The sequence below is a fragment of the Cryptotermes secundus genome, unplaced genomic scaffold (genome assembly GCF_002891405.2).
Source record: "Cryptotermes secundus unplaced genomic scaffold, Csec_1.0 scaffold843, whole genome shotgun sequence".
In the NCBI taxonomy this organism is placed as follows: Eukaryota; Metazoa; Arthropoda; class Insecta; order Blattodea; family Kalotermitidae; genus Cryptotermes; species Cryptotermes secundus.
The window spans coordinates 113956-140837 of NW_019731994.1; the positions used below are offsets into that span (position 1 = coordinate 113956).

The 26882-nt window shown below is 44.9% G+C and overlaps 2 protein-coding genes across 8 annotated transcripts in view; both read right to left on the minus strand.

The window, feature by feature from the left end:
* LOC111867478 (monocarboxylate transporter 2) lies at positions 1 to 26778 on the minus strand. Of its 2 annotated transcripts, none has more exons than XM_023857391.2 (8): positions 26616 to 26778; positions 19275 to 19578; positions 5214 to 5470; positions 2409 to 2663; positions 1953 to 2286; positions 1094 to 1554; positions 804 to 1010; positions 1 to 442 (listed from the first exon to the last, which is right to left on the minus strand). In XM_023857391.2, the coding sequence occupies exons 3-8, from the start codon at positions 5401 to 5403 to the stop codon at positions 57 to 59; spliced, it is 1833 nt and encodes a 610-aa protein (XP_023713159.1). In that variant the 5' UTR covers positions 5404 to 5470; positions 19275 to 19578; positions 26616 to 26778; the 3' UTR covers positions 1 to 56. The 2 variants fall into 2 exon arrangements, with proteins under 2 accessions (XP_023713159.1, XP_023713160.1); XM_023857392.2 differs by having other exon boundaries at positions 350 to 495.
* Positions 24727 to 26882, minus strand: part of LOC111867479 (cytochrome b5 reductase 4) — a 15178-nt gene continuing 13022 nt past the window's right edge. For all 6 annotated transcript variants that reach the window (XM_023857398.2, XM_033752701.1, XM_023857395.2 and 3 more), the window contains 2 exons: positions 26785 to 26856; positions 24727 to 26694 (listed from right to left, as the gene is read on the minus strand). In XM_023857398.2, coding sequence (XP_023713166.1) covers positions 26802 to 26856 — 55 coding nt within the window. In that variant the 3' untranslated portion in view covers positions 24727 to 26694; positions 26785 to 26801. The remainder of the gene's footprint in view (positions 26695 to 26784; positions 26857 to 26882) is intronic.

The following is a 26882-nucleotide window of genomic DNA, read 5'->3' on the forward strand; positions in this document are numbered from 1 at the left end:
TTCAAAACTCGTGTACGTATATTTTCTAATTTTTAAAACAATACACTGTATTGATGTCACACTGACGTGGTCATTTGCTCAATGACCGTCACTTGTCTCACGGCGGGGCGGCGATACTGGAGCCACTCGTGACGCGTGGCGAGGCCCTCTGGTACGCTCTTGCTGGGGCGTAGCGGCCGGAAGTCGTAGCCCAGCATCAGGCTGTCAGGCAGAACCTCTCCTGAGATGCATCCCAGAGGCAGATCGAGCGTCGTGGCGAAAGAAATGCTTTTGGGTAATGGAGGCCTCGCGGGCGACGCCGAGGAGCAGGAGCAGGGCGCGACGTCTGTAGGCGTCCGGTGGCGCTTCGGGAAACCCACGAGAAACAGCAGCGCCGCGCCGAGCATCGTGGACAAGAATGAGAAGTAGTAACCAGCCTTCGGATGGCTCTGGTTGATGTATCCTGAGGGGAATGACGTCAGAATGTAGCTGCTCCAACAATTGGCCCTAAAGAAACTAAACAAATACACCGAAATAGTATACCGAAACGGCTTCCTTATTAGTGTTCCCTACCCTGAACTGTCGTCTGGGGCAGGTAAATTAGCACCATGAGTATCAAGGCAGTCAACTCACCCCACCCCATAACATCGAGAGTAGGCAGCAAATATTCACACTGACTAATGCTCCTCTGTTTATTATTTACTATAGCGGTGTTGCAGAGTGATAGTTGGGTTCATTAAGTGGTTCATAAGCAATGACAAACCAACATGACATAGATTGCTCTTGCACTATAAATGTGGTTACGTTTGAGCAGCAACACAAACCTGTGATTGGTACGCCCAGCAGCACGGGAATGGCTTCCGCGCCCTGCACGAACCCCCAGGTGCGGGTGAAGTACCTCGCCCTCACGCGTTCCATTGTGAACATCTTAAGAGAATACAGGAAGCCACCCAGACACACTCCATACAGCCAGACGAACAGCACGTAGCCATGGTAACCTTGCACAGTGCTCAATGCGAGCAGAGACACGCCTGTAACAGCCAGTTGGCTGATTTAAAGACGCCGTTTTAACTGCAAGCTTGAAAGTAACTTTCAACATGAGACGCAGTCTTACCGACGCCCACCATAGCGGCCTGGCACAGGTACTGTCTGGAGATGAGGCACTGGTCGCTAGGCCTCACTACGACCAGACCGAAGCCCACGCAGCCCAGAGCCGTCGCAAAGCCCATGAACGTCTGCATGAGCACCAGGGCGCTGTCTTCCAGGCCCTCCTTGTATCCCTGCAGCGCCAGGTAGAACACAGGCGTGTAGAGACCGAGCGCCGCCGTGGACGACGCCAGCAGCAGCATCTGCACCGCGCGTATCCGTAGCGGCGAAAAGTCAAGGAACGGTGGCTTGCGAGGCGCACCGACGCTGTCTTTCTTCTCCTTCACTTTCTTGCGCTGATTCTTGAGATGCAGGATTGCGCGGCGCTGTGGATGATAAAGCGAGGCCGAGCGGTACAGAACGCCCAGGAAGAAACCAAGTGCCAGGACGCCCGTCACCGCCTGCAGGCCGAGGCGCCATCCCAGCTTCCTGTCGGACATAAATGAGTCATTGTGTGTATATGCCGCCCATGGCGACCCAAACCGCTGGACCGCTGTATTCCTGTACTCAACCCACGGCCCAAACCGCTGCACCACTGTACTCACCCCACGGCCCAAACTGCTGTAACACTCTACTTACCCGAAAGCCCAAACCGCTGGACCAGTGTAATCACTTTACGGCCTAAACAGCTGGACATCGCTATATTCAGCCCAGAGCCCAAACCGCTGAACCAATTTAGTCACTCTAGGGCCGAAACGGCTGGACCACTGTATTCATGTCCTCACCCTACGGCCCAAATCGCTGGATCAATGTAATCACTTTACGGCCTAAATCGCTGGACAAATGTAGTCCCTCTACAGCCCAAACAGCTGGACCACTGTACTCACCCCACGGCCTCCTTGTACAACACGGAGAACAGTGCTATGCCGACGCCAGCGCCTGCCTGCACCACCATCTCCACAAACTCGCGGCGTCGCTTGAAGTAGTGACCCAGCATGAGGCTGGACGTTTCGCGCACCAGGCCGGTGCCCACTCCTAGCACCACGCCGTAACTGAGCACCACCTGGTGCAACTGCTGCGCGAAGGATGTGAAGAGACACGCTAGAGCCATCACGAGGCCTCCGAAGACAGCGGTGAGACGCGTCGACTTTCGGCGGCACAAGGCCACGACCAGTGGGGCTGTCAGCATGGAGACGGCAAGGCACAGAGCCCCAAGCCACGCTACAAAACAGTTGAAAAGCCTTCTGAATACTGAAAGTTGAGGAGCCCTGTACCGAACAATACCGGGCGCTCCGCCCCCCGTAATTACAGGTTGCGCCGCATGATTTACGGACCAGTCATACCTGCGTCCATGGGGCTTGCGTCCCTCAGATGGTGCAGCGTGTACAGGTACAGGAGACCGAAGCTTAGCTGCAGCCCTGAGGTCAGCAAGTGTACCAGGAAGCCCACGCCGCACACAATCCAGCCCCAGCCACCCTCTGGGTAGTAATGCTGTCGGATGGTGGATGTGTCCACATCCCTGCGTCTGAGGGCCGGCACGTTGCGATGCAAACTGTGCATCTCGCGCTCACAGATCACCGGACATGACTCTTCATCATCTGCAACAGGACGTGAGGGTGATCACGCAACTGGCACGCAGGATGTGCGCGTCCAGCTCTTGGGCAGGCGCGATCGCACGCTGCAATACATCATCATTATTGCTGCTGCTGCCACTACTACTACTACTACTACTACTACTACTACTACTACTAATAATAATAATAATAATAATAATAATAATGGTACGACTATTTCCCTATGAGTGGAAAAACTGCCCCCTTGACGCAAATCTGTTCAGATTGGCTCCATCTCCGTGCAATAGTTTCCGGAACCCGTCCGTCACGGATCAAGTTGGCTGAATACTGAATATAATTCCTTCAAATTCATATTACGACTTGGTGCCTAGACACAGAGTTAAACCTGACTCTAAATTTTATTATTATCATTTTAACACACATCTGATATGTGATTAGGGCTGTTTTCCGTGTGAGAGATTCAACGCTTTATCCTTTTCAAGAAATTTGAGGTCCTTAGATAGTACATAGTAGAGGCCTTGCGACGAGCTAATCTCCCGCCCAAGGAGTCCTACCGAATGTGTAAGATCTAGAAAAACCGAAGTGAACGGAGAAGTTCATGGAGGTAGGCCTAGGCCCACTGGGGCTGTTGTGCCAAGAAGAAAGAAAAAAAAAGATAGTACATAACAATCAAGTTCGTACCTCGCAAGAAACATTTTACGTTTCCGTTAGAAAGCCCAGCGGGTTATTGATGTTTACAGAAATAATCGCGGTTTATTGCGAGAACCTGATGAAACATATAAATACACTCTGTGAGCAGAATATAGAGTTCTTAATATTAAAGCAAGCGGTACATATGGCTACCACCGTGTTTTAAACGGTTAAGGCCATGGAAAATCGTACGTGACAACATCCAGAGGGCAACACCTCACTCCAGTGTTCTGTTCACGGATTATAGAATCGACCAGTCACGTGTGGTTAGCGACCAGTTTAGTGTAGCGGTAACGCTGTAGACTCATATCCGGGACGTGCTCGGTTCGAATTTCAACCGGGACACAGTATTATGAGATATGTTATTTTCTTCAGTGCCTCCAGTCAGACACCGGAATAGTATATCGAATAGGCCACATCCTCTTCTTTCTAAATGATACAAATGAAACAAAAAAAATACATTTTGAGTACTATAATTAGCCGTGCAACCACGTGAATCGCAGGTAGGGGCAGAAAATTTGGGCCATGAGTTTGTGCACCTCTGATCTACAGTATTCAGGACAGAATACGAACTTCTTACATACTTATATTCTTCGGTATTAAATATGTGGTATATTTTTTTTTTCGAATTTGGTTTATTTTCAAAAATTCTTGGGAAAGGGTCTCCTCCTGTCGGCCGGCATGTTTGCAGGCAAATTTAATGCTACGAATTTGTGTTCTTCTCACCTCTGCGCATGCCTCTGGCTGTGAAACGCAGCTCATGATTTAAATTACTCTTCGGCCGATGTTCCGGTTCCCCAAAAGGCGGTGCAGACAGCGCGCCACAGGACAAGTCGGAAGGTTGTATCGTACGTTTCAGTTGTCTGTTTAGAGAGTAGCCCGCATCTTAGCTAACGGAAATGAATATTTGGAGAAACTGTTGTTCTCACATACACATGACACACAACTGACATGGGTATAATTCAAATTTGTGATCTTTTTGGCGCGTTGGCAGCAAAAAATTAAAACAAAAGAGTGCTATCGGTTTTTCCACGTCTGCGTGTCCGTCTGTCTGTCCGCATGTAGCAACTCGAGAAGCAGTGAATTGATTTTCATAAAACTCTGTATTCGGAGATTTTCTAAAATTTGTAAGTACATTCCAGTTAAAATCGGATAACAATAATGGGCATTCTGCATAAAGACGCATAATCGCGTCTGCGCACATCTCGACCTTAGCCAGAAACATATTTAACGGAGAGAAAATCGATTTGTACAAAAGTTTTAAATACATTTCAAACATGTCCATTACACTTTCTCCGTAAGTCGTATGGTTTTCGAGGCGATTAAGGAGAAGTGAGAGCCCGTCGCAACTGTTCCCCAGACATGTGTGCGTTTTCTGGCATCTTCTTGTGTCCCGCCGGCTACCAATTACAGAGCAACTCAGATCTGTATTCGAACGAAAATACTGGGGCAGTATTTAAAGACTTCGAGATCTCCAGCCCCTCGAGCCTTTCACTTCAGAAACAAACTTCGTCCTGTTTTCCGAGAAGAGCAGAGGGCAGTGTCAACCGCGCGCGCAGAACATCAGCTCAGCACGGCCCGGAAGAGAAGCAAAGCAATTCCCAGCTCAATATGCAAGCAAATTGAATAACCAAACAGTTACCAAAACATGACCAAAGTTCGATTGCCAGTTGGGTCGCTTGTATGGAAATATCGGAGGCAAGAGAGGGGCAGAAAATTGAGCTCGTGCCGCAGATAGAATAAAAATGGCATAAGCGCCAACACACGGCCTATCGGTCTCCGATACACCGAACAGAGAATTCGCTAGCACAGGCAGCCGATCCCAGGATGTCCACTGCTTTAGAAAACCTTCACAACAGACCAAGAAGAAGACAATACACTCACCCTTGTTGCCAGACCCGGTGTATAGGTGGCATCGCTGGCAGTGGGGCGGCACCAGGTCTGTCCAGCGCGCTGCTGTGCTGGCTTGGGGCGGCAGTGGAGGCGGCGGCGAAGGAGACAGGGAAGGCGTGACAGACTGAGAGGCGGGCGCCATCTCCTCACTGTAGCAGCTCTCAGCATCGGCCAGCAACATGGCGCTTAGCTCGTCCGGGCCAGATCTGTGTGCATCTTCTAAACGGCACGGCGACTGGTATCAAGTTCTGCGGCAAGAGATGTACAGAGAAGTATCAACATACTCATCGGCAATACATCAGCTCTGGACGTTTCGGTACGTATTCGGCACGCAGATCGTCTATCCTGACCAATATTTTCCACAGGCTTCCTCAGTCCTTGAAAACAAGTTTCGGGACAATACGTCGATTAGGCCACGGCCGCTTCCTTCCAAATCCTTTTCAATTCATCATTCATCCTACCATTCGACGCTACAAGTTAAAGCCTCGATATTGACAGCCTTGCTAAATAGGTTGCCCCTGTGCTTAAATAATTAAGCGTATGGGTTAGTGGATGTATAGATCCACATTTTCTTGATTTGGGCACTACTACGAGGTGAGTGGTTAGCTTCACGTCCCGGCCGCTTTATCCCCAGTGCTGAAGTCCCCGGTACCCATTGGATAGGAGGCTGGGTGGGCCCCAAAGCCAGTCTGGACAATATGGAGAAGAGGAAATTCTTGACCCTTCCAGGATTCGAACTCCGACCCCTCGGTCGTCCAGCCCGTAGCCAGTCGCTATACCGACTGCGCTATCCCGGCTCACTGTTAGATATGTTAAATGTTACCATACATAAATATATGGGCCTAAATATTGATGATGCTGTTTAGGGAAATAATCTGTCCTTATTGCGAGAATCCCATAGAACACACAAATATATTCTACTTGTTCATATTCTTTGTGGCAGTGCAGCCAACTGCGATCCATGGCCTCTAGTTTCCCTGGTTTAGAAATTTTATTTACAGACTTTCAGTGGGACTCCTCGAACGGGAGACAGGCCTGATGAAAAGCCTCTACCTACATCGGACAACATAAATACAGAACCTACATCCATGCCCAGAGTCAGATTTGAACCCAGGATTCCAGTATTCGAGAGATGAAAAACAATACACACCTCAAATCGTGAAGCCACTCTGATCACATACATACAGTGTGAGCAAAATGCGCAGTTTAATGTTGAAAGAGAAAGTATACAATAATTACCACTGTACTATAAAAAGTTAAGGTAAAATTCGGAGGGACTGAGGACAATCACACAACCTCTTTGCTTCCAGCATCTTCATCTCGCTGTCCGGATCAATACCAGAGCGAGCGCCTTGCGACTCTGAGGGCGGCAGTCAGCGGCTTGCTTGTCACTTTTCTTTCTGAACCGCAGCATTTCGCACGATCGCCATGTTGTTACAAAAATTACATTAAATTAAGTTTGGTATTTCTAGAAGTGAGGTAATTACCGTCCAAACTGCAGAAAGTGGCGCCAGGTCTTCAGCCAACACTCCGGTGCAGGAGACCTAAAGCAGCCTCAGATGTTTGTCTGTGTGTCATTGTGTACTGCTCTAGAACAGGAACAGGAAACCGCATCCCAACAGACAGCACTGCATTTCATACACGTATCTCAGCGCACATTCGCTGAAGCTATCAATCCATAATTATGTAGTTACTCAGGAGAGACTTGGATTCAGCTGCATGGCGCTACGTGACACACGGCCACCGCCACAAGGGAATGATGGTGAATGCATAATTCGAAGGAGATGCGGCCATCAAGAAGAACAGTCACAACTGAAAATGACACCAGCAGCTTCGCGGCCGAAAGTTCCTTCAGCGTCAACGTACTGCAGCCTGATGACGACCACCAATAAGGTCGAAACAGTCGCTGAGTACCGGATGGGTTGGCCCAGCGGTTCCGAACTTGATTTGTGTTTTGGAGATGCTCGGTTATCTCGGGCGGGTCACTGCCTATCCTGACTGGGCTTTCCCGTGATTTTCCTAGGTTCCTCCAGGCAATTGCTAGTATAGTACCTCCATCAGGCTATGACCACTCTGTGGCAAATACTTTCCAATTCATCACTCATGCATCATCTTATCATTCGACGTTATATACAGCCTAGCTACAGAAAGCATCGTTAAACAACCCACAAATAAATAAAAGTAAGTGGGTTAGTTGCCGGTCACGGTAGCCGAGCGGTCTAAGGCATGTGTACTGTCTTCGCTCGCTTGGAAACCGGGATCGTGGGTTTGAATCCCACTCAGGGCATGGATGTTTAGTTTGTGTGTGTGCGTTTTTCTGTGTTTGTGTACAGGTAGAGGCCTTGCGATGAGCTGATCACCTGCCCAAGGAGTCCTACCGAACGTCTAAGATCTAGAAAACTGAAGTGAACGGAGAAGTTCATGGAGGTAGGCCTAGGCCCACTGGGGCTGTAGTGCCAAGGAAAAAAAAAGGGTAAGTTACTGTAGTAGAATATTTGAGTTAACGCTGCATATAAGCCTATTTGAATCCTTTCCCGCACGGGAATTATCTGAAGACAGAGCAAGGTTTTGCCTCGAGTTAATCAGCACCGATATCGCATTCAAACTTGGCCATGGTTCCACACTTAATGGCGGTTTCCTCTGTCTGCAGCATATTGTGCGCTAAGCAAGATACCTACTCATGTACCCCAAGGCAAGGAAACATCAGATTCTGGAAACTGTTTTGAGCGGCGGGTTGCTGACACATTTCTGACACTTGGAGCAATCTAAGCGAAAGGGGCTGGCGTCGAAGTGTGTAGTGTTCAGATGCTCTACGCTGTTACAGAGATAAGTCTGCTTAACATAGCTTGGAGATCACTCTACTATATTAACCCTTTCAGTGCCACACGTCCACCGCACTCTATCTCAAAATACAACTGCATTTTTATCTCTTTTGAAGTTTCTTTTTAATTCAAAAGAAATTTATGACTTAACATAAATAGCGGGTGACTCAATGACGGGTATTTTCATTGAAATGATCGCTGTACCTGACGGTGGCTCTTCATGCCATTACCGCCAACTTGTTGACAACACACAATGCTCTTCATTATTATGAAATTGTGATAACTTGCTTCTGCATACACAGAACTTTCTGAGGGAAGTGTTTTATACCCAAATCAACGCACAGAATGCCTTTCTAAAAATCACCCCACACATAGAAGTTACCGACCCTTTACGCTAGCACTTGCGGAACTGGCGAACTGATTTCATCACGAGTTCCCAGAGCCAGGAACTGTCCATGAATCAGATCCTCCCAGTCCGTGACACATCAGAAGATACGTGTTAATATTATCCTGCCATCTCCAAAGTCGTTACTTCCCTCTGAACTATGTGTTCAGGGTTACCAAGTACTCGTATCTAGGAAGTCTCAAATCTGAGACAGTAAAATATGGTCGTGAGTCCCCCATGGGACTCGGACCAAAGGAAGACTGCTCTGGCAAGGGCAGCAGCATATACCCGTCCTCTTGTCAGAGAGGGCGCCCCACAAAAACAACTGTCAATCGTAACTGTCAAAGAGTAATAAATATCTGTTCATGAGCCCCAGATAGGGCTTGACATCAAAACTTACTGGCTCACTGACCGTCAGTCGCAATGTGGCTTGGACTTGGACTTGCAAGGGAGGCTGATAAGAGATTGCGCTATAATTTAGTTGACAGGTCAGTTGTGGAGTGTTAACCAGCGGGCAACGGCGTGACAACAGAAGCTGAAGATCTCCATTGTTGGGTGCTGTTACCAAGCAACGACTAGTGAAGACACTACAGGCTCGAGAAGACTTAGGGTGTGGAAATCAGCGATACTGTTATACTATTTTTTAGTTACGACCTGTGAGTGGTCAATAAATCTATTCGCCAGCCCATACCCCGTCTACAGTCACCCCTAAATTGTGACAATATGATGTAACTTTTCAATGACGACGTACTAATCTACGCCATTATCTGATACTGGCTGTCCCATCAAGATCTTTTATACAAAGTGGAGCTCCAGTCTCGCCAAGGTAGCGGAGACCAAGGCAAGAGGTGGCCGCCTGAAGTACCAGACACGGGGCACGCCCCCTATGAACGCGGAAGTACAAGTCTTGTAGCGGATAATATGCAGTGCGAAATACCTCCGTCTAGTGAAAATTCCCTTATTTATTTTGAATTCAATTAAACAAACCCAAAGACAACTATGCATATTTTTTAAATTCGCATAGTGGGGGGTGGAGTCCAGTTTGGTCCACTGGGCACGGCGGCCACTGATTGGCCTACTGTACCAGCCCCGGGTGATTATGACGATGGAGAATTTGGTGGAAATGGAGTTTGGCAGGGGAAACCGTAGTACTCGGAGAAAACCCGCCCAAGCTCCACTTTATCCACCACAAATCCCACTTGACCAGACTCGGGATCGAACCCGGGCTGCCGCTGTGGGAAGCCAGCGACTAACCGCTTGAGCTATGGAGCGACCAAACTATGCATTAGTTTATGTATGAAAGCGAGCATAGTGACGTGAGGTCGGCCCTAGCCATCTGGCCATCAAACAATTAATCATCTAACTGAAATTTATAAATTGGAACATGGACCTTCATAAACAAGGTACACAAAACGTATACAAAAGTATGCAGTTTACACAACAATATTCTGTATTTAAAAAAGTAGACACTTAGTTACTATAGGATTCTGACGATGGTGTATAACACACTGATATATTGGGTTTTCGGACTTTATCCATCGTCCCGGTTTTATCTTAAAAACCAGGACGATGGATGAAGTCCGAAAACCCAATATATCAAAGTAGACACCGTCGTATCAACATTTGTCTGTAACAAACAACAGAACAAACAAAAACAAATGTTGATACGACAGTGTCTTTGTTTTAAATACAGAATGTTGTTGTGTAAACTGCATACTTTTGTATACATTTTGTGTACCTTGTTTATGACACACAACAGGGTGCATACTATTAAGATGAACTTTCATACTCAGACTTAGTGAACTTACAACATGTCACCTCAGAATCTCTGTTTCCATAGCAACAGTTGAGAGATCCTTCCGCATTTGCGGCACAGACCGAAGCATACGTTAACAATGCATGCACAGACAGACGTTGACAAAATCGATTCTGTGAAATGTGCGGCTCTCCTTGCAGTGACTGCAAAGCAAAATATATTGTGGGATGTGACGCCGTGTAGTCCGACTGATTGTTACCAACGTTTCGGAAGAAGCTGCTGCCTCCATCATCATGCTACAAGAGTAAGACGAGCGTGCCGTCGGTACAGTTACACGAAGAGGAGGATGAACCTGGGGCCCCGGGATCAGACCCACTGGTTGCGAAGTGTAAACATAAGCTGCATGAACGAAACACGGTTAGCAACTGCTACGTCACTCACTGAGCATAAGGTTTCAGCATTTCCTCTAATCGTTCAATGAATAATAATTAAAATAAATCTATACCTGTAACGGGCGGTGTGGGCATCTAGAGTTGTGAGAAGCCAAGGCCTCCACATTATCTAGACAATCGGCTCACAGATGACGGTGAGACTCTCAGCCTTACGTGCCACCCGCCCTTTACACCCAGGAAGATTTCTGGTACTCATTTATATTAGAGGCTGAGTCGACTCCAGGGCTATAGTGCGGCTGGAAGGATTAGGTCAATAGAAAAATCCAATGACCCCATCGGGAATCGAACCCGCTACCTTCCGGCTTGTAGCATAGCCCCTCAACCAACTACGCTACCGCATTCTCCAATAATAATGATAATAATAATGATAATAATAATGATAATAATAATAACAACAGCAATTCAGTTCAACTATTCGAGTTGTGCTAAAAGCAGTGGCCGATTGCAGGAAATCAGTTAAGGTACATAATAAATATAAAAATATTAGAGAAGAAATGTAATAAATAGGAAGAAACAATAAATTAATACGTGTATACAAAGGAAAAGCATCATCCAGAGAAACGGTACTCCTCCTAAAAATATTACAAATGGACAGATGATATCACCAATGTTGGCACATTTGACTGGAAGACTGAGTTCAACAGTGAAATGGGAATGTCAGTAATTAATTTAGTAGGAGGGCGGAGATCAACAGTATTCGTGATAGAGTTATAGTCTGTAATAATAATAATAATAATAATAATAATAATAATAATAATATCGATTCGTTTATTAAAGTGCTTGACAACAGATTCACCTTCCTTTAAGGAGTAGAAGTAAAGAGGACACAAGCCAAACTGGTTCTAGAATTTAACAAAAAGTTTTTTTAAACAATATTTTGTAAACGGACTAATTATAACAATTTACAAGTGTTTTAACAAAGTCATGCACATCGTAGTAATTGTTACAGAATAATATTTTATATCTACGACACTGTACTAGTTTCTGTAAGTACTGATAATGACCAATGACACTGTAAGGCCGCGGCATAGTTCAAGCGGTTAGTCCCTGGCTTCCCACCGCGGCGGCCCGGGTTCGATCCCGGGTCTGGTCAAGTGTGATTTATGGTGGACAAAGTGGCGCTGGGGCAGGTTATCTCCGAGTACTTCGGTTTCCCCTGCCAATCTTCATTCCACCAATTGCTCCACAATCACCCTCACCTATCATCTGGGGCTGGTACAATAGGCCAGAAGTGACCGCAGTACAAGGGACTTAGTCCCACCACACTAGCAATAAAAGAAATGACATTGTAATAGTAGTGTATGTATGTATGTATTGATAACGTCCTTCTGAAGATGGTCGCTACGGCCGAAACGTGTTAAGGATGAGAGATTATAAAAAAACACAACATTTATCAGTCACGCTGGACGGCATTAATAATCTTTTATAAGATGACAGCCAATTACAAGCAAGCGCCCAAGGAAGAAACCTGCATTAACCAAGAAGGGTAATGAAGTAGAGAAAATACGCGAAGATAATGCTACTAAACATAATAACACAAATAACGTTGGGATGTGAATAAAAACTGTTTCTTTCGTGGTCGCTACCTAATAACCTTCTGTTAAAAAGTATTGTAGCGTGTAGCCCCGTTACTAGGTAGCGACCACGAAACAAACAGGTTCCCACGGCAACGAGTCCACGCGCAACAACAGAGTAACAGCTAGAAACGGTGTCTTCTATGCGGTTCGTGCTGAGATGTTATAACCGAGATAAGTATAGAAGTTAGAGTGGTAAGGGAGTCTAGGAAGAGAAGACTTAGTCGGTGCAGTAGAGAGCCAGCGGGCAATGAAGTGAGCGCGGAAGCTGACGAATCTCCACTGTTAGAAGACGTTATCAAGAAACAATTTGTGAAGACAGCAAACTGAAAGACTTAGCGTGTGCTGCAGTGATTTGTAAAGTGTGGATATCAGTCATGGCCTTATAATTAAGAGCAGTCACGAGTCCTGTGTTAAAGTGGTCAATAAATCCAATCTCCAATCCAAACCCAGTCTATAGTCACTCATACACATGATAGTATCAATGCATCTACAGCGGAAACACATCTGGCTGAGGGACTGATCTACACGCGATGGCGAACATCAAAAGTCGAAAAAGTCTCTGACCCAGTGGGCACATGCAAACTGACAGTATCATAAATGGATAAGAAACTGAGTTTGTTTGTAAAGATACTGGAGAGAAATCAAGCATCAAGCAGCCTGGACGGAAGTCTTGGAAGAATAAATCCAATTAATACGTCATCGCAAGTGCCATTAAGAAATCTATCACAAAATAAGGCTGCAAATTGTCTCCGAATTCCTTTAAGTTTAGATGAATCAGTTGAAGTGATAAAGTTCAGGCGACAGAAACGTAATCAAGTTTCGATCTGACGACAGAATTATATGAAATCATAAGATTATCAAAGTAGAAACGGAAAATATAACGGATAAAATGTGGCATGTTTTCGCCTTCTTAATCAAACGCAATCAACGTGACTTGAAAGTAAGACTTACTATCTGAGAAGATTCCAGTGTTTTTAATACGCCTGTAGTGGGCAACTAGTTTGATACTGGAGTTAACGACTGATATATTGGGTTTTTGGAGTTTATCCATCGTCCTGGTTTTTAAGATAACTAATAAAAACACGACGTTTCGGAAACTGGATCTGTTTCCGTCCTCTGGTGAAGGAAAACACATATTCTGTTGGGTCCAAGAGAATAGGTGTTTTCCTTCACCTGAGGACGGAAACAGATCCAGTTTCCGAAACGTCGTGTTTTTATTAGTTATCTTAAAAACCAGGACGATGGATAAAGTCCAAAAACCCAATATATCAGTGTGTTATACACCATCGTCAGAATCCTATAGTAACTACTTGAAGTTAACGACGTTAGTTTTATTACTAAATGAAATAATTACAGTTTTAAAGGATTTAATTTCATGCCGTTAGCCAGACGTCATTTCTGAACAGTGCCGACATCACACTGTACAGCTTACAATCTTCGAAATTCGTGACACCGCGATATCAGGTGTTTCAATTGTGAACTGATGCGCAAATACCATTAACAGGAAGTTCTGCGAAGACGGACCGCATAGAGAACGAGTTGTCCAACAATTCTTCTACTGTTGCGTTTGCCGAGGTAACGATTTTACCGAACCGTTGCCTAGCAACGAGAGGGAGACACACATACAGATACACAGACTGAGGGGAGTAATTTATGAAATACGCCGTTGAGATGGGCTGAGGTGCCATGATATATATACCAAACTTCATAAAGATTTGTTCAGACATTCAAAAGTTAATGGGAGGGGGGATTCACAGAGAGAGAGCCTGGTGATCTCACAAGCCTACTTTTATTTTTTTTAAAATAAGGAAAGTACGCCAAAAATATTAAATAGCAAGGGCCCTGAAGTGGATCCTTGTGGAACACCGGAATTCACAGTAAAAGGTGAAGAAAGCGTAGCAAAGATACGAACCAAGGCGTGTCTGTTGGTCAGGCAGCTACGATATAAACCGACATAGCGATGGGAAGGTCCAAAATTGCTCAGATTACAAAGAAACAAAGACCGAAGAACAACGCCAGAAGCGTACCATAAATCGAGACAAACTGGACAAGTCTGACCTTGAGTGTTAACTGAAAGTAAATGGGTGTTAACGTACGTGAAGTAGAGCTTAGTTCATGGAAATCATGCTAAGGCACATTACACTTATGCTTCAAGAAATAACATGAATGATCATGGCTTGCAAATTTAAAAATACTTGGAAAACTTTCTATGCTACTAAGCCCCACAGTGTTGCTTGCTACCTTTAAAAGAAAATGAAACAGCGACAGTCTGTTTCTGCAAGGATGAGAATGTCTCACTGGTTACACTGAGGTTAGAAATACAAGATAGCAATGATATAAAGATACGAGAGCATCTACTGATGATAGCACAATAATAACAACAATAGCAGTGTATCGAGTTCTCGTGCGTTCAAGTTCCTCTCGCCAAGTGATGACGGGCTGCGCGAGAGGCGTGTCCCAGAACGCGGTACAGATCCACGGATTGGACAATTAGATTTAATGGGGGAAACAAGAAACAAGTACAGAATAGCCTATTAGTGAGGAAATGTCTTGGACGGCCGAAATATATATGGGAGGATTATAAGCCTATTACAACTGATTTTAGGGCAACAGGCTGGGAGGATGTGTCCAAGTCAACCTTCTCAGAGGGCCGTGTCCCACAGTTCTGAAGGAAGATTTGCAAGAAGCGATCAGCCCCACCCTGATGTCTGGCCCTGCTGAAGCGTGATATAAACTCCACAAAATCAGGTATTTATCTGGCTGTGACACGACGCGGTCTTTCAACTGTGAAACTCACGCAAGGAATACGATGTTGCTCCTTATCAAACGAAGCCCAAGTTGGGATCGCGCCAGCCACAACACCCGTATCGACAGAAAGCAGTATGCATGATAGTATCCTCCCATCTACGCCTAGGTCTTCCTATTGAATGTTGCTACAAAAGTTTATATAGCTTTTAGCATTGTCTGCAGAAAATGCATAAAATGAACGCACAATAGGGAACTCTCTATTTATCTGGATCTTCTTAACGGATATTACATTCTGTGTCTTATTAGGATGACTCCTTCTGTAGTGGCCTGTAATTAAGAACTGCACAGCAGAGCCCCCTCCCACAAGCCGACATCTCCTCAGTCAGTCAAAGAGTTTCCCTTCTTTCACGAAAACTGACGCTTCAATAGGCTTATCGTGTTCACACAGGCAGCCAATAAAACGTACCTTCAGCCAGACGAATCTAGTCCACACTCTCCAAAGCCTATTTTTTCAAGATCCATTTTCATATTATCCTTTTGTGACTTCCAAGAGGTCCAACAGCTTAAAGTTTTCCGACGAAAATTAAGTATTTCTGGTCTCTCCCATGTGTGCTACATGCCTTGTCCATCCCATTCTTGATTTCATCACCCTAATAATATTTAATGATTAGTAAAAATTATGAAGAGTTGGTCACGGTAGCCGAGAGGTCTAAGGCACGTACTGTCTTCGTTCGCTTGGAAACCGGTATCGTGGGTTCGAATCCCACTCAAGGCATGGCTGTTTAGTTTGTGTGTGTGCGTTTTTCTGTGTTTGTGTACAGGTAGAGGCCTTGCGACGAGCTGATCACCCGCCCAAGGAGTCCTACCGAATGTGTAAGATCTAGAAAAACCGAGTGAACGGAGAAGTTCATGGAGGTAGGCCTAGGCCCACTGGGGCTGTAGTGCCAAGGGGAAAAAAAAATTATGAATCTCCTCAATATGCACTTTTTTTCTTCCATCCTCCCGTCACTTTCTCGTCAATTCCCTGTTCTCACATACCATCACAGCCCGTGTTCTTCTTTCAGAGTAAATTAAACCTTCACACCCATAAGAGGCAAAGGACAAAATGAAGGTTTTGTATATTTTAATCTTTACGTTTTTAGACAGCAGACTGGAGGGACACAGATTCTGAACTGAAGGCAGAAAGTGAGGGTAACAGACAAGAAACAGAGGTCACTCTACGTTATATTGAACCATATGACGTGAACAGAACAGATTAAAGGGTGATAATTAAATGACTCTTGCATTGATACAACTGTCTGATGAAGAACTTCAGGGATACAAAGACACATTGAGCACCAGTCCAAGACGCGAACTGCTGCACTGTTGGTTGCATTACGTAGCAAGATGAGCTGTAGCTGTAGCTACAGTGCATGTGGTGTATATACGTGGCATTTCGTTTTGACAAGAGCGCTGAAAGTCTCAGTAGACAGACCCACATTTCTGCTTCGTATGCAGAATGTCTCGTGTTCCAGTCTCAGCCCGGTGACTGACTATACTGACTCAGGGTTCTCATTATTTTCCTCTGTCTCATCAGACAAATGCTTCAGTGCAATAACTTGAAATCAGGCCACGTCAGTTCCTTCCGCAGCCTTTTCAGTCCATTATTCAGTGATTATCCAGTCATTCGACGGTATATAGACTGAGCATTTGGAAGCGTCGTTAAATAAATTACAACGCAATAAAAAAAAATTAAGCGTAATAACTTCGAGCGCGTGTACCGTCGAGGTCGCCCACACACAGCACACGGTGATTCCCCTACTGCGTAAAGACATCCCACGCTAAACACACTGCTCTAGTTAAACCCTAATACAGGCTTACAACAACTTTGCAACAAATGAACAACAAAGACAATTTATCTATCTATGGCTCTATGGACCTTGGCCACTTTTTCAGTTTCATCATCTTTAATACAGTCGGTAGGATTCCTTGGACGGAGGATCAGCCCGTCACAAGGCCGCTACTTGCACACAGAACAGAACAGACACAGAATAAACGCACACAGACATCCATGCCTCAAGTCTAATTCCAACCCACGATCCCAGTGTTTGAGCGGGCGAAGACAGTTCATGTCTTAGACCCCGCGGCCACTGGGATCGGTAACAAAGACAAATACGCAGGCAAAATTTCAAAGAAAGTCTCTACAAGACAAGAAATTGCATGCAAACTGTTCAACACAAACGTGTGACGTGTGGTCGACACAAGAACTGCAGGAGCCAGAAGCAATTCTCAGGACACATCACTCAGATTTCGGGCCGATCTCAGCTTCGATCGGTTTTTACTGGGCAGGCAGTTCATAACCTTCTTCTTGAGATGCCGATAGCCACTCCGACAGTAAAAAAGATTTCCCGCCTTTTACGGGTTCCGAAGGTCCTTTATCGTATTCACAGGAGTCATAGAAACTAAGGTCATTCCTCAAAGCCTTAACAAGCTAACTGTCGCTCACCTACTCTAGAAATTCCTCAGCTTTTATGGGAACATAATGTTCAGTGAAGAAAGCAGTCTTCTGGGATTTGGCACCGTGTATATGTGGTGTTAACCGACGTTTCGGAGGAAGATGGGGGCGATACGTTCCTCCGAAACGTCGGTTAACACCACATATACACGGTGCCAAATCCCAGAAGACTGCTTTCTTCACTGAACATTATGTTCCCATAAAAGCNTCCCACCACCACCACTGTGTCGCCGCTATTAAACCCAACCGGTTAATAGTGTGACATGACGCCTCAAAGCCGGAACGAGTATTAACAGAGCACGTTCCCGTGACAACGGGTTACCATGGGATTATGCACTTCCGTGAAAACACTTGACTAGGCATATTGGTTACTGTGGAACTGGAAGTGTTTGTGTGGTAACGCGTGTTTAGGCAGATAAGAAACACAGAACACTTCAAGGAGATGTTTCCTATTCCAGCCACCGAAAGTTATAAAACGGAGAACAATTTGGCCAGCAGAGACAACGGGAGACTGCTATGGAATTGGGCTTGGCTTCGTACGGACTTGAATCACAGAGCATCCAATAGCTGAAGTGTTGAAGACGTTAGTTCAAGTGTGTAACTGTAAGAGAACACAGACGAATCCATTCATTCCATCTACAACCCGTTATTTCCGTCACGCGTACCCCCTTACACACGATAATGTTTACGGAAACAATCGCTGTTTATTCTGAGAACCATACGAAACACATAAACACATTATGTGGGCAAAATTTAATATTTCTTTATGTTAAAACAGATGATACATATAGTTACCGCTGTGATTTGAAGCAGTTATGCCATACAAAGGGGATGACTGACGTTCTCTGAACAGTCAACTTGATCAAAATATTCAGCGCCGCCCCAGAACGCGAAAGTTCATCACTGGGTACACAAAATCAGAGCACATGACTTTGTTTCCCTTTTCTATTCACCCATATAGCCAACGCCAAGCAGCAATGTCGGTCTTGAGATGCTAATAGTGGCTCAGCTAGTCAAAAACTTCCCTTCCTCTTGTGGAACCCGAGGTTTCGTTACTGCTTTCACAAGTTCATTCCACACCCCTATTTCTTTAAGCTCCTTTATCATATTATCCTGCTTTAAAACAGTCTCCTCCCTTACGGTTTTCCGACTAAGACTATGAACTTTTCATCCCTCACATGCATGCTACATGCTCGGCCTAGTTCACCCTCTTTCATTTGCTCATCCTAATATTTTGTGAACTGTACAAATTATGAGGCTCCTTACTATGTAATTTTCTCTGTTCCCCCGTTCTAAAATACCCTCAATATATTCTGCTATCAGGTGGAGAGATAAAATTTCGCAGCCATACAGAACGAGTAAAATTAGATGTTCGTATATTTTAAATACTTAGGTTTTTAAACTGCAGACGGCAAGACAAAGGTTCTGAACTGAATAGCAATAAGCATTCCCCGATTTTAGTCTGCTCTCAATTTCTTCATATATCTAATTTTCATTTGTTACTGTCATTCCAAAATATTTTAAATTTGCCACATTCCCGAATGATCTATTAGCTATCATTAAGCTACGATTTTGGAGACGAGACATGAACACACATATTCAGCAGTAGGATCTGTAGTCGCCTCCTAATTGGATTCTTCACACGAGTCTTTGAATGTGTATTTGTCATGAAACGTGTGAAAATGAAATTCGCTCCGTCTGTGTATACCGGAACTTTTTTTGTGATAATTCTGGGTCCATCGTAACTCAAATACAGCGCACGCCTATCTGCAGTTGCCAAATTTCGTCAACTTCCATGAGAACAGCACTGTCACTCACCTGGCTCTGGACGTGCAGCAGGAACATTCTGCACCCAGCCTTACTCGGCCACCTCTCCACCAGCACTGAGCGGGCGCACACGCACACGCAGCAAGCCATCTGCACGCCAGCGCCATCCAGCGTCATGATGAAGAGTGACACGGCAGCAATTAGCAACAATTTTAATCCCAGATACTCGTAACAATGCATTGCTGTCTTCACCATTCTTCCTCCGTCAAGAGATGTCGCTCGCTGAGATATGAGCTTCACTTCCTCAGCTCCTCTCGTCTGCTGCCTGCATTTGTTCGATAACTGCTTCACATTTCTGCACACACAAATATCGATTTGAAGCTCTCGCGCAAACGAATTGCAGGGTGACATGCCACCTCATTAAATTTTACAACTGTTCTTTTCGATATATTACATCACACATACTACGTTATCACTTTCCCAAAATTACCAACTGTTTCTATAGAAATATTAGAAGGTTCCCACATTTTACCCTTCACTCTAGGAGGGAGAAGAAAAGAACCGAGGTTACAGTGAAGCCAGTAGTATGACCACACGCGGACTGCGTGAAACGACACTATATCTACTGTAGAGATTTTTCAATCTCGTTAGTCTGGCAGTAATGAACAATGGGTCCCACGCACTCGAAGAGGCATTTATGTTGGCTGCATGTTTTGATATACAGTATGTATAGCGATGGACAGTATGCTAATTCAGGTCAGCATTTGCATTCTGATTGGGCAGTCGCCGCTCCAGACTTCTATTTAGCAAATTCAAGTGGCTTGTCTTTCGATATGTATTTTGAGAATATATAACTAGATTTATATAAATTTCTTAAGATTTTCGGCTTAGGATTCTCCTGTCGTTACTGAACAATGTGTAAGGGCCTGAGACTTTCGATCTGTCTGACGTGTCCATCTGGGTCAAATAAAAGATGTCCGGACTGTAAAATGTAAACACGGAGGCAGTGAGTTCTCTATTCGTACAGTCGCTGAACTTGGTTTTGTTGTTACTGATCTGCCATACTCAGCCAAATCTCCATCCTCAGAACCTGAACTTGTGCTTCCCTTAATCGAATTCAACTGACAGCAGAAGCCAGAAGGAAAAATATGCGGACAAACATTGTGTGGCTCAATCGAATGTCCAAGGAACTACCGATGCTTCGTCTCCGCCATTACAATAAATCCTACACTGTGTTGACTCAATCCAGCATACTCCTCACATTAAATTTCCTCGAAATTCGATTTAAAACTATCCTTCCCTCTACTTCTAGATCCCCTCGACGTTTGCCCCCTAAAATTTTGTATGTATTTCTCATCCCTCCCGTGTGTGCTGCATGCATGCTCATTTCATCCTCTTCGATCTGATAATGGTAATCATGTTTCCTGAAGAGTACAAGTTATAAAGCTCATCATTGTGCATATTTTACCATCTTCCACTTATTTCCTCTCTTAGGTTCAAATGCTTTTCTTCAGACACACGTGTTCATAGAGGAAGTTAAACCATGAAGCTGCGTTTCCTGACCGCCAAAACAAGTTACGTTGGCCCAAGCGGTAATTCTTCTGACTTATAATCGGGACGAGACGAGTTCGAAATTCGGTCGGAACACTGACCATCCTGAGGTTCTTCATGGTTTTTCTCAGTCCCTTCGAGCTCTGCCCTAAATTAGGTCACATGCGCCTTCTTCCATATCCTTTCCCCTTCAATATTCACCTATTCATCCTATGCATTCGACGCTATGTACATTCTGAGCTCCTGACACTCTGGTTAAACCGCAAATTATGATTACTGATGATATTAACAGACAGACACACGACAATTCCATAAGCCCGTTACCAAGGCGACCAGATTAGCGAAATCATGGCCCGCTGTATTGATTATAGGTTCGTTCCACAGCTATTAGACCTGCAAGCGGCGCGACCAACTGACCTTATAATCGATTGCATTTAAACTTTTAGCTATGTGTTGCAGTGGCGGATGCTGTACGCCATCACGACTGCCCTGGCTCCGTCATTGCCTGCATGTAAGCGTCGATCGATAAGTAAGAGTTCGCGTATTCGAGTCCCGCTGTGGCGTTCGGAACGTGCAGAATGAAGTCTGATGACGACCAACACACACAAAAAGTAAAATTAAATAAGTCGGTAAACTCAGAGATCGGCATTGACGAGATTGAATGCTAAAACACTTCTTAATGAAAAAGGATAAGCTATGTATCAAGTCCAATAACGGGCTCTTGTGAACACGATAATGTAGCTTTTAGTTATAGTAACTTATTAGCTAGCTGAAGGACTATCAGTTTCTCAGGCACACCTTGTACACATTGAGGAGTTTACGGCAGACCCTGAACACTCTAACTGAACAAGCATTTTCCAGCTTCAGGTTTCGGCCAGTTTACCCCATTAATATGGGTCCCAGGGCCGCTGGCTCCAGCGTAACCTGGGTCCAATCGCGGAGCTCGCTGCCAGTCACTGCTGGGGCCTATGCGGGCTGAAAAGGGCAAAGTTTTGGCAATTTAGAAACATGACATAACGAATACCTTGACGACTTAATGCAGCTCACCTAACCCTGTTAAAGTAGCGAGGTCAGAGAGGCTACAAGGAGCTGGACACAGAAGTGTTGCGGAAACCTCACGCAAAGCGCCGAATCTGCACACTGAAGTGGCACGGGAATAACATTCAGCAAATGGGTTGTAAGGGCGGGAGGTGGATGGAACCCACTCAGAATCATGTTTAATGGTGGACTGTTATATTAGCAATGTTGAATCTTCGGGTTCTGCTTGCAAAGGGTTGGAGTTTGAGACTCGTGAGAAGTGACAGCTGACACCATTGAAGATCGAACACCGCTCTGAAAGCAAGTTATTCTCACATGTTTACAAATGGGCTGTGACAGGTACCGTATTGTTCGCCGGGTTGCAATCAATTAGCGGAATTGTGGGGGAATGACTTTTTAGTTTCAATTACCGAATGTCGCAATTTTCAATTGGCCCCGTGTGACGCATGTGCAGCCCACTTCGTATCGTCACTGCTCTTCCGGCCCGAGGTGACAGCTACGAGCGGCTACGAGCTCAGAGGTGCAAGATCCGAGTGTCTGCACCAGACGCGGTTTTTCTGATCTTCCGAGTTTGTCATTTGACACCCGAAATTCATCTAAATGGTATTTGAAAAATCAGTTCCAGCCAAGCCGAAAACATATTTCGACTCTGAAGATTGCTGTCTTCTGGGTTGTACGCCATATACGTAGTCTCGTAGATAGTAACCAACGTTTCGGACAAACCTATTGCGTCTATATTCAAGGTAGCACAGTTGGTAAGGATCTACGATACTACATGGCGTCCCGTTCCAGATGACAGCGATCTTCATAGTCAGGGACGTGGGAATCTCAGACCTCACATTACGTCACCGCTACAAAGCCCAACCGGTTAATGCTGTTTAGGGAAACAGCCGCTATCGTGAGAACCATACGTAACACACAGATACACTCTGTGGCCAGAATGCAGAGTTTTATTATGTTCAGTCCGTACCTCACAGGAAACACATTACGTCACCGCTACAAAGCCCAACCGGTTAATGCTGTTTAGGGAAACAACCACTATCATGAGAACCATACGGAACATTCAGATACAGAGCAAGGGCAAAATGCAGAGTTCCTGTATTACTACTGCAATATACCCTTCTGCCTAGTCACCCAGTTTCAGTCAGGTGTCAGGGGTGCCCTGCTGAAGTGTTAACTGCCGGTTCGCATGCTCAACCCTCAACTGGCGAAATATTTCCGTTCCCCCTCACTTTTTAAGATGGAGTGGGGGGCTACTTTCAGGGCACTTTTATGATCACTTCTGAAAGTGTAGATATGGATGAGCCGATATGGCTCCAACACTCACCAGACGCCCAAAACACTTGGTTCAGGATGGAAACGTGAACTTCGGAATTACGTAACCGCAATTATACTGCGCCTAGAATATCCTTGAGTGTGAGTCATCGTATACTGACGTCATCACTAGAAAGTTACATTTTATTTTGAAAGTACAAAGGGAGCCAAAATCGCCACATAGGAGATCTCGTCGAACACACCGAGCTTTTGTTCCATTGTGTTACCTACTCCAGCTATGATGCATCCTCAAAGTCGCGTCAGAGCAACAGATGCAGCGCGTGAAATTACCGACCTCGATAGCTCAGTCGTATAACAAGCACACCAAAACTTGTAGCATCACTCTTGATCTATAACTTACTAACACTTCTGACTTGACATTTCCTTCTGTACCATAATTACGGAAAAACGCATCATGCAAATTACATGTGGTACAAAATAAAGATCTAATTTAATTGCATTTTAGGTTCTCATAGCGGTAACCACGAAGATTGCTGATTTCTGGGGCGTGATGCCATGTAGTCCAGCAAAAGTCCACAGACATTTTAGCAGAACGTACTGCCTCCGTCTCCAAAGTCGAAGAGTGGGCGTTGCTTACCTTACACTTAAACTGTGAAGATGGAGGCAGTATCTTCCGCCGAAACGTCAGTGTACTTTTATTGGACTACACGCCTCATATAGATTTAACCAAGAGCCATAACTTATTCAGATCCCACCTTGTCATGGTGGAGCCTGCATGGCAGAGAAGTAGAGCATTGTACCAATGGCAGTGTTGCCATTGGTAGACCAGAACTCTTGCTGGACAAGCCATATGATACACTCCTAATGGGAAAAGAACATCCCACAAATATGGAGACAGAAAGGCAGCAGCCCAACGCTAAATTTGCCCATACTTTTTGGGGAGAGTCCACTACTCAAACCACACATGCCAACCGGACCCACTTCAAGCCCTGCTCAACTTTCCTTCATGGCACCTGCTTGCTATCCATCTCATCAACAAAAATGCACACAGAATCATGTACAGGGGACGCCAAGAGATGAATATGTTGGAGGAGACTCCAGGGGATTTTCCCCATATGTAGCAACGCAGAAGATTCAAACCACACATAAAGGCAATAAGGAACAAAGATAGAGTGAGGGATGAGATTCTGGGCCAAGAGGATGATGGTAAGAACAGATGAGGGTGAAGTACAATTGAATTTAGATGACCAGTAAGTAGGGGTAGTAAAGCACAATAGACCACTGTAGGTTGCGGTGGAAGGGCCGAGGAGCCCTACCCCTCATACAAGTAGGGGTAGTAACATGATATGCATAATTAAAATGTTAATGTATAGTAGACACATTCTGTACTGCAGGAATAGTAATTTCAGCAGGAGAACAAAGTGCAGAGCAGGGAATCAAAGCCAAATACCTGAAAGGAATGACTGAACAAATGAGGTGACAGAAGCAACAGTGCGGGCAGAACAGATCACTGGTGCCCATTTGTCAGGACGAAGAAAACATTTGGGACATTTTTTGGTATGGAGAATGTTTAACAGAATTCTGGTTCTGTATAGCACAAACACAATTATGACAAAACATTATACAACTTGGTCACAACTTGAGTATGAATCGAGTTCTGTCGCCAATTTTATTCAAGATTATGTAAGTGCAACATCTGCTGGTTGGTTTACATAACTTCTGCAGTGGACACATCACCACCTGCACTGGGAAACAGATTTGTGTCCACAGTAACAGTAGTGCCTATTTTTCTTACTGATTGCTCTGGAGTATTCAGGACAGAAGAATACATTTTGTAATATTTTTAGTTTTTATTGCTAATTTTTTATGTATTTCCTTTTTTCTGTTTTGATTTTTTTTTTCAGATTCATTTGGAAGGGTGCATATGCCTGGTCTGCCCCCCTGCTGGTGCCCTTGTGAACAAAGAACACATCTGGAAACCAAGGCACTCCAGTTGGATATGCAGTTCCCACAGCAGTAACTTTCCTCTGGGATGTGGTGTCATGTAGTCTGAAAGATGTTCACCAGCGTTTCAGAGGAATGAAGCGCCTCCATCCTTAGGCTCTCCCTGCTTGCCTGGCCTCCTCCTCAACACCAAAGATTCAAGCAGCAAACTCCTCCAAAATGTCAGCGAACTTCTACCAGACTACACAGTGTCACATGCCAGAAGACAGCAAATCTTGGGTTACTCCAACTTCCTTTCCTATGGTGAGCAACGGGTCAACCCGTTACCAAACCTTCCAGCAATTCACTCAGGCTCGTTACATTATAGCTTTGTAAGATGTGATGCCGCCACACACTCTGGGAGATAGGTACCAGTATCCATCTTCAGAATACAAGAAGTGAGATGAATAGGGAAAAGTGATATGTAATGTAGGAAAGTGAGCACTGGTATGAGGCCATGGGCGAACCAATAGGAGCCAGGAGCCCTGGAAACAACTGAATTCTTCTACCCCGAAGCAATGAATTATACTGCACACAGTTCATATAAACTCATCTCAAAGTCACTGTGTCTAAGACATACAGGGGGCATGAAGGCAGGGCTCCACCATGCTGTCAGCTTCACACCCACTTGACTAGCTCTTGGCATCTATCAGATTAGAGGCTGGGCTAGCTCTAAGAGATGATACAGATCTAGTAACAAATGGAGAAATAACAGTTCTATTGCTGGGATTTTAATTCATCACTTCTGCAACTGAGCAATCATGCCTCCTCTGTGTTGCAAGTTACTCCTAGTAAGAACACCCGTCAGTAGCATCACAAGATCCTGTCCGGACACAAAGCATTCTTCTTCCCTGTCTATCCTCCTGCAGATGCTCTCAGTGTCTCACAACTGATGTCTGTCAGGATTTTATGACTTCTTTTTCTTCTCTTCACTATTATGGCAAACAATCCTGCACCAACTCCATATATTCATTTACCCAAGAAGTATACCAATAATTTCTTTGGTGGGGGGAGTTACCCCAAAGTCACAACCCCCAACCTGGAAGACCAAGGCATTACTTCTCACCTGGTACTTATCTATCTATGCTACCAGTTGCATAGCCTTCGAGGTTTTCAGAGTTCAGAAATATTCTTGCCACAATAAGGTAGAAAGAGACCATTAAATTCAATCACATACAGTGGATTGAAGGTATGAGTGATCGTCCTACCTGTTACCAACATTATACAGAGTCTGTCAACATTCGGTCCTTTCATTGCCACTTTCTCCACCAGAGAGCTGCAGAAAAATAAATTTTTACAAAGCACGCAGAAGGAGCTGAACAATGCAGCATTATCTGCCAGCAACCAGAATGGATGAAAATGGACAATAAATGATCCCACAATACCGGACATCAACTCTGCCAATATGCACAGGATAACAAGCGTGGGGAAGATGAAAAAGTGAGATCTAAAGACAGATTTTGTTAGTTACAGAAAAATAATTTCAATATTAAGGCATGACACTTTCCCACAGCTCGGCAAGAATCAGCAATGGCATAAACTCACACCCAGTACTACTACAGCATCGCACTCCTCACTCACTGCTCCACACATTCGTCACACAAGTCTTGTGCTGAGGCAGCACCTGCAACACAGCACCACGGGCAAGTTATGTACGTCACCAAGGCTTCTGACTCCAGTCTTAACCACCACACAACCCATATGCCTGACTTACATGAACCATGATGACACTCAGCCTTGAAAGACAAAGTAGAACTCCTCTGGATAACCCATCTCTCCCAGAAACCTGCAACAAAATGGTGGGTTCTCAAA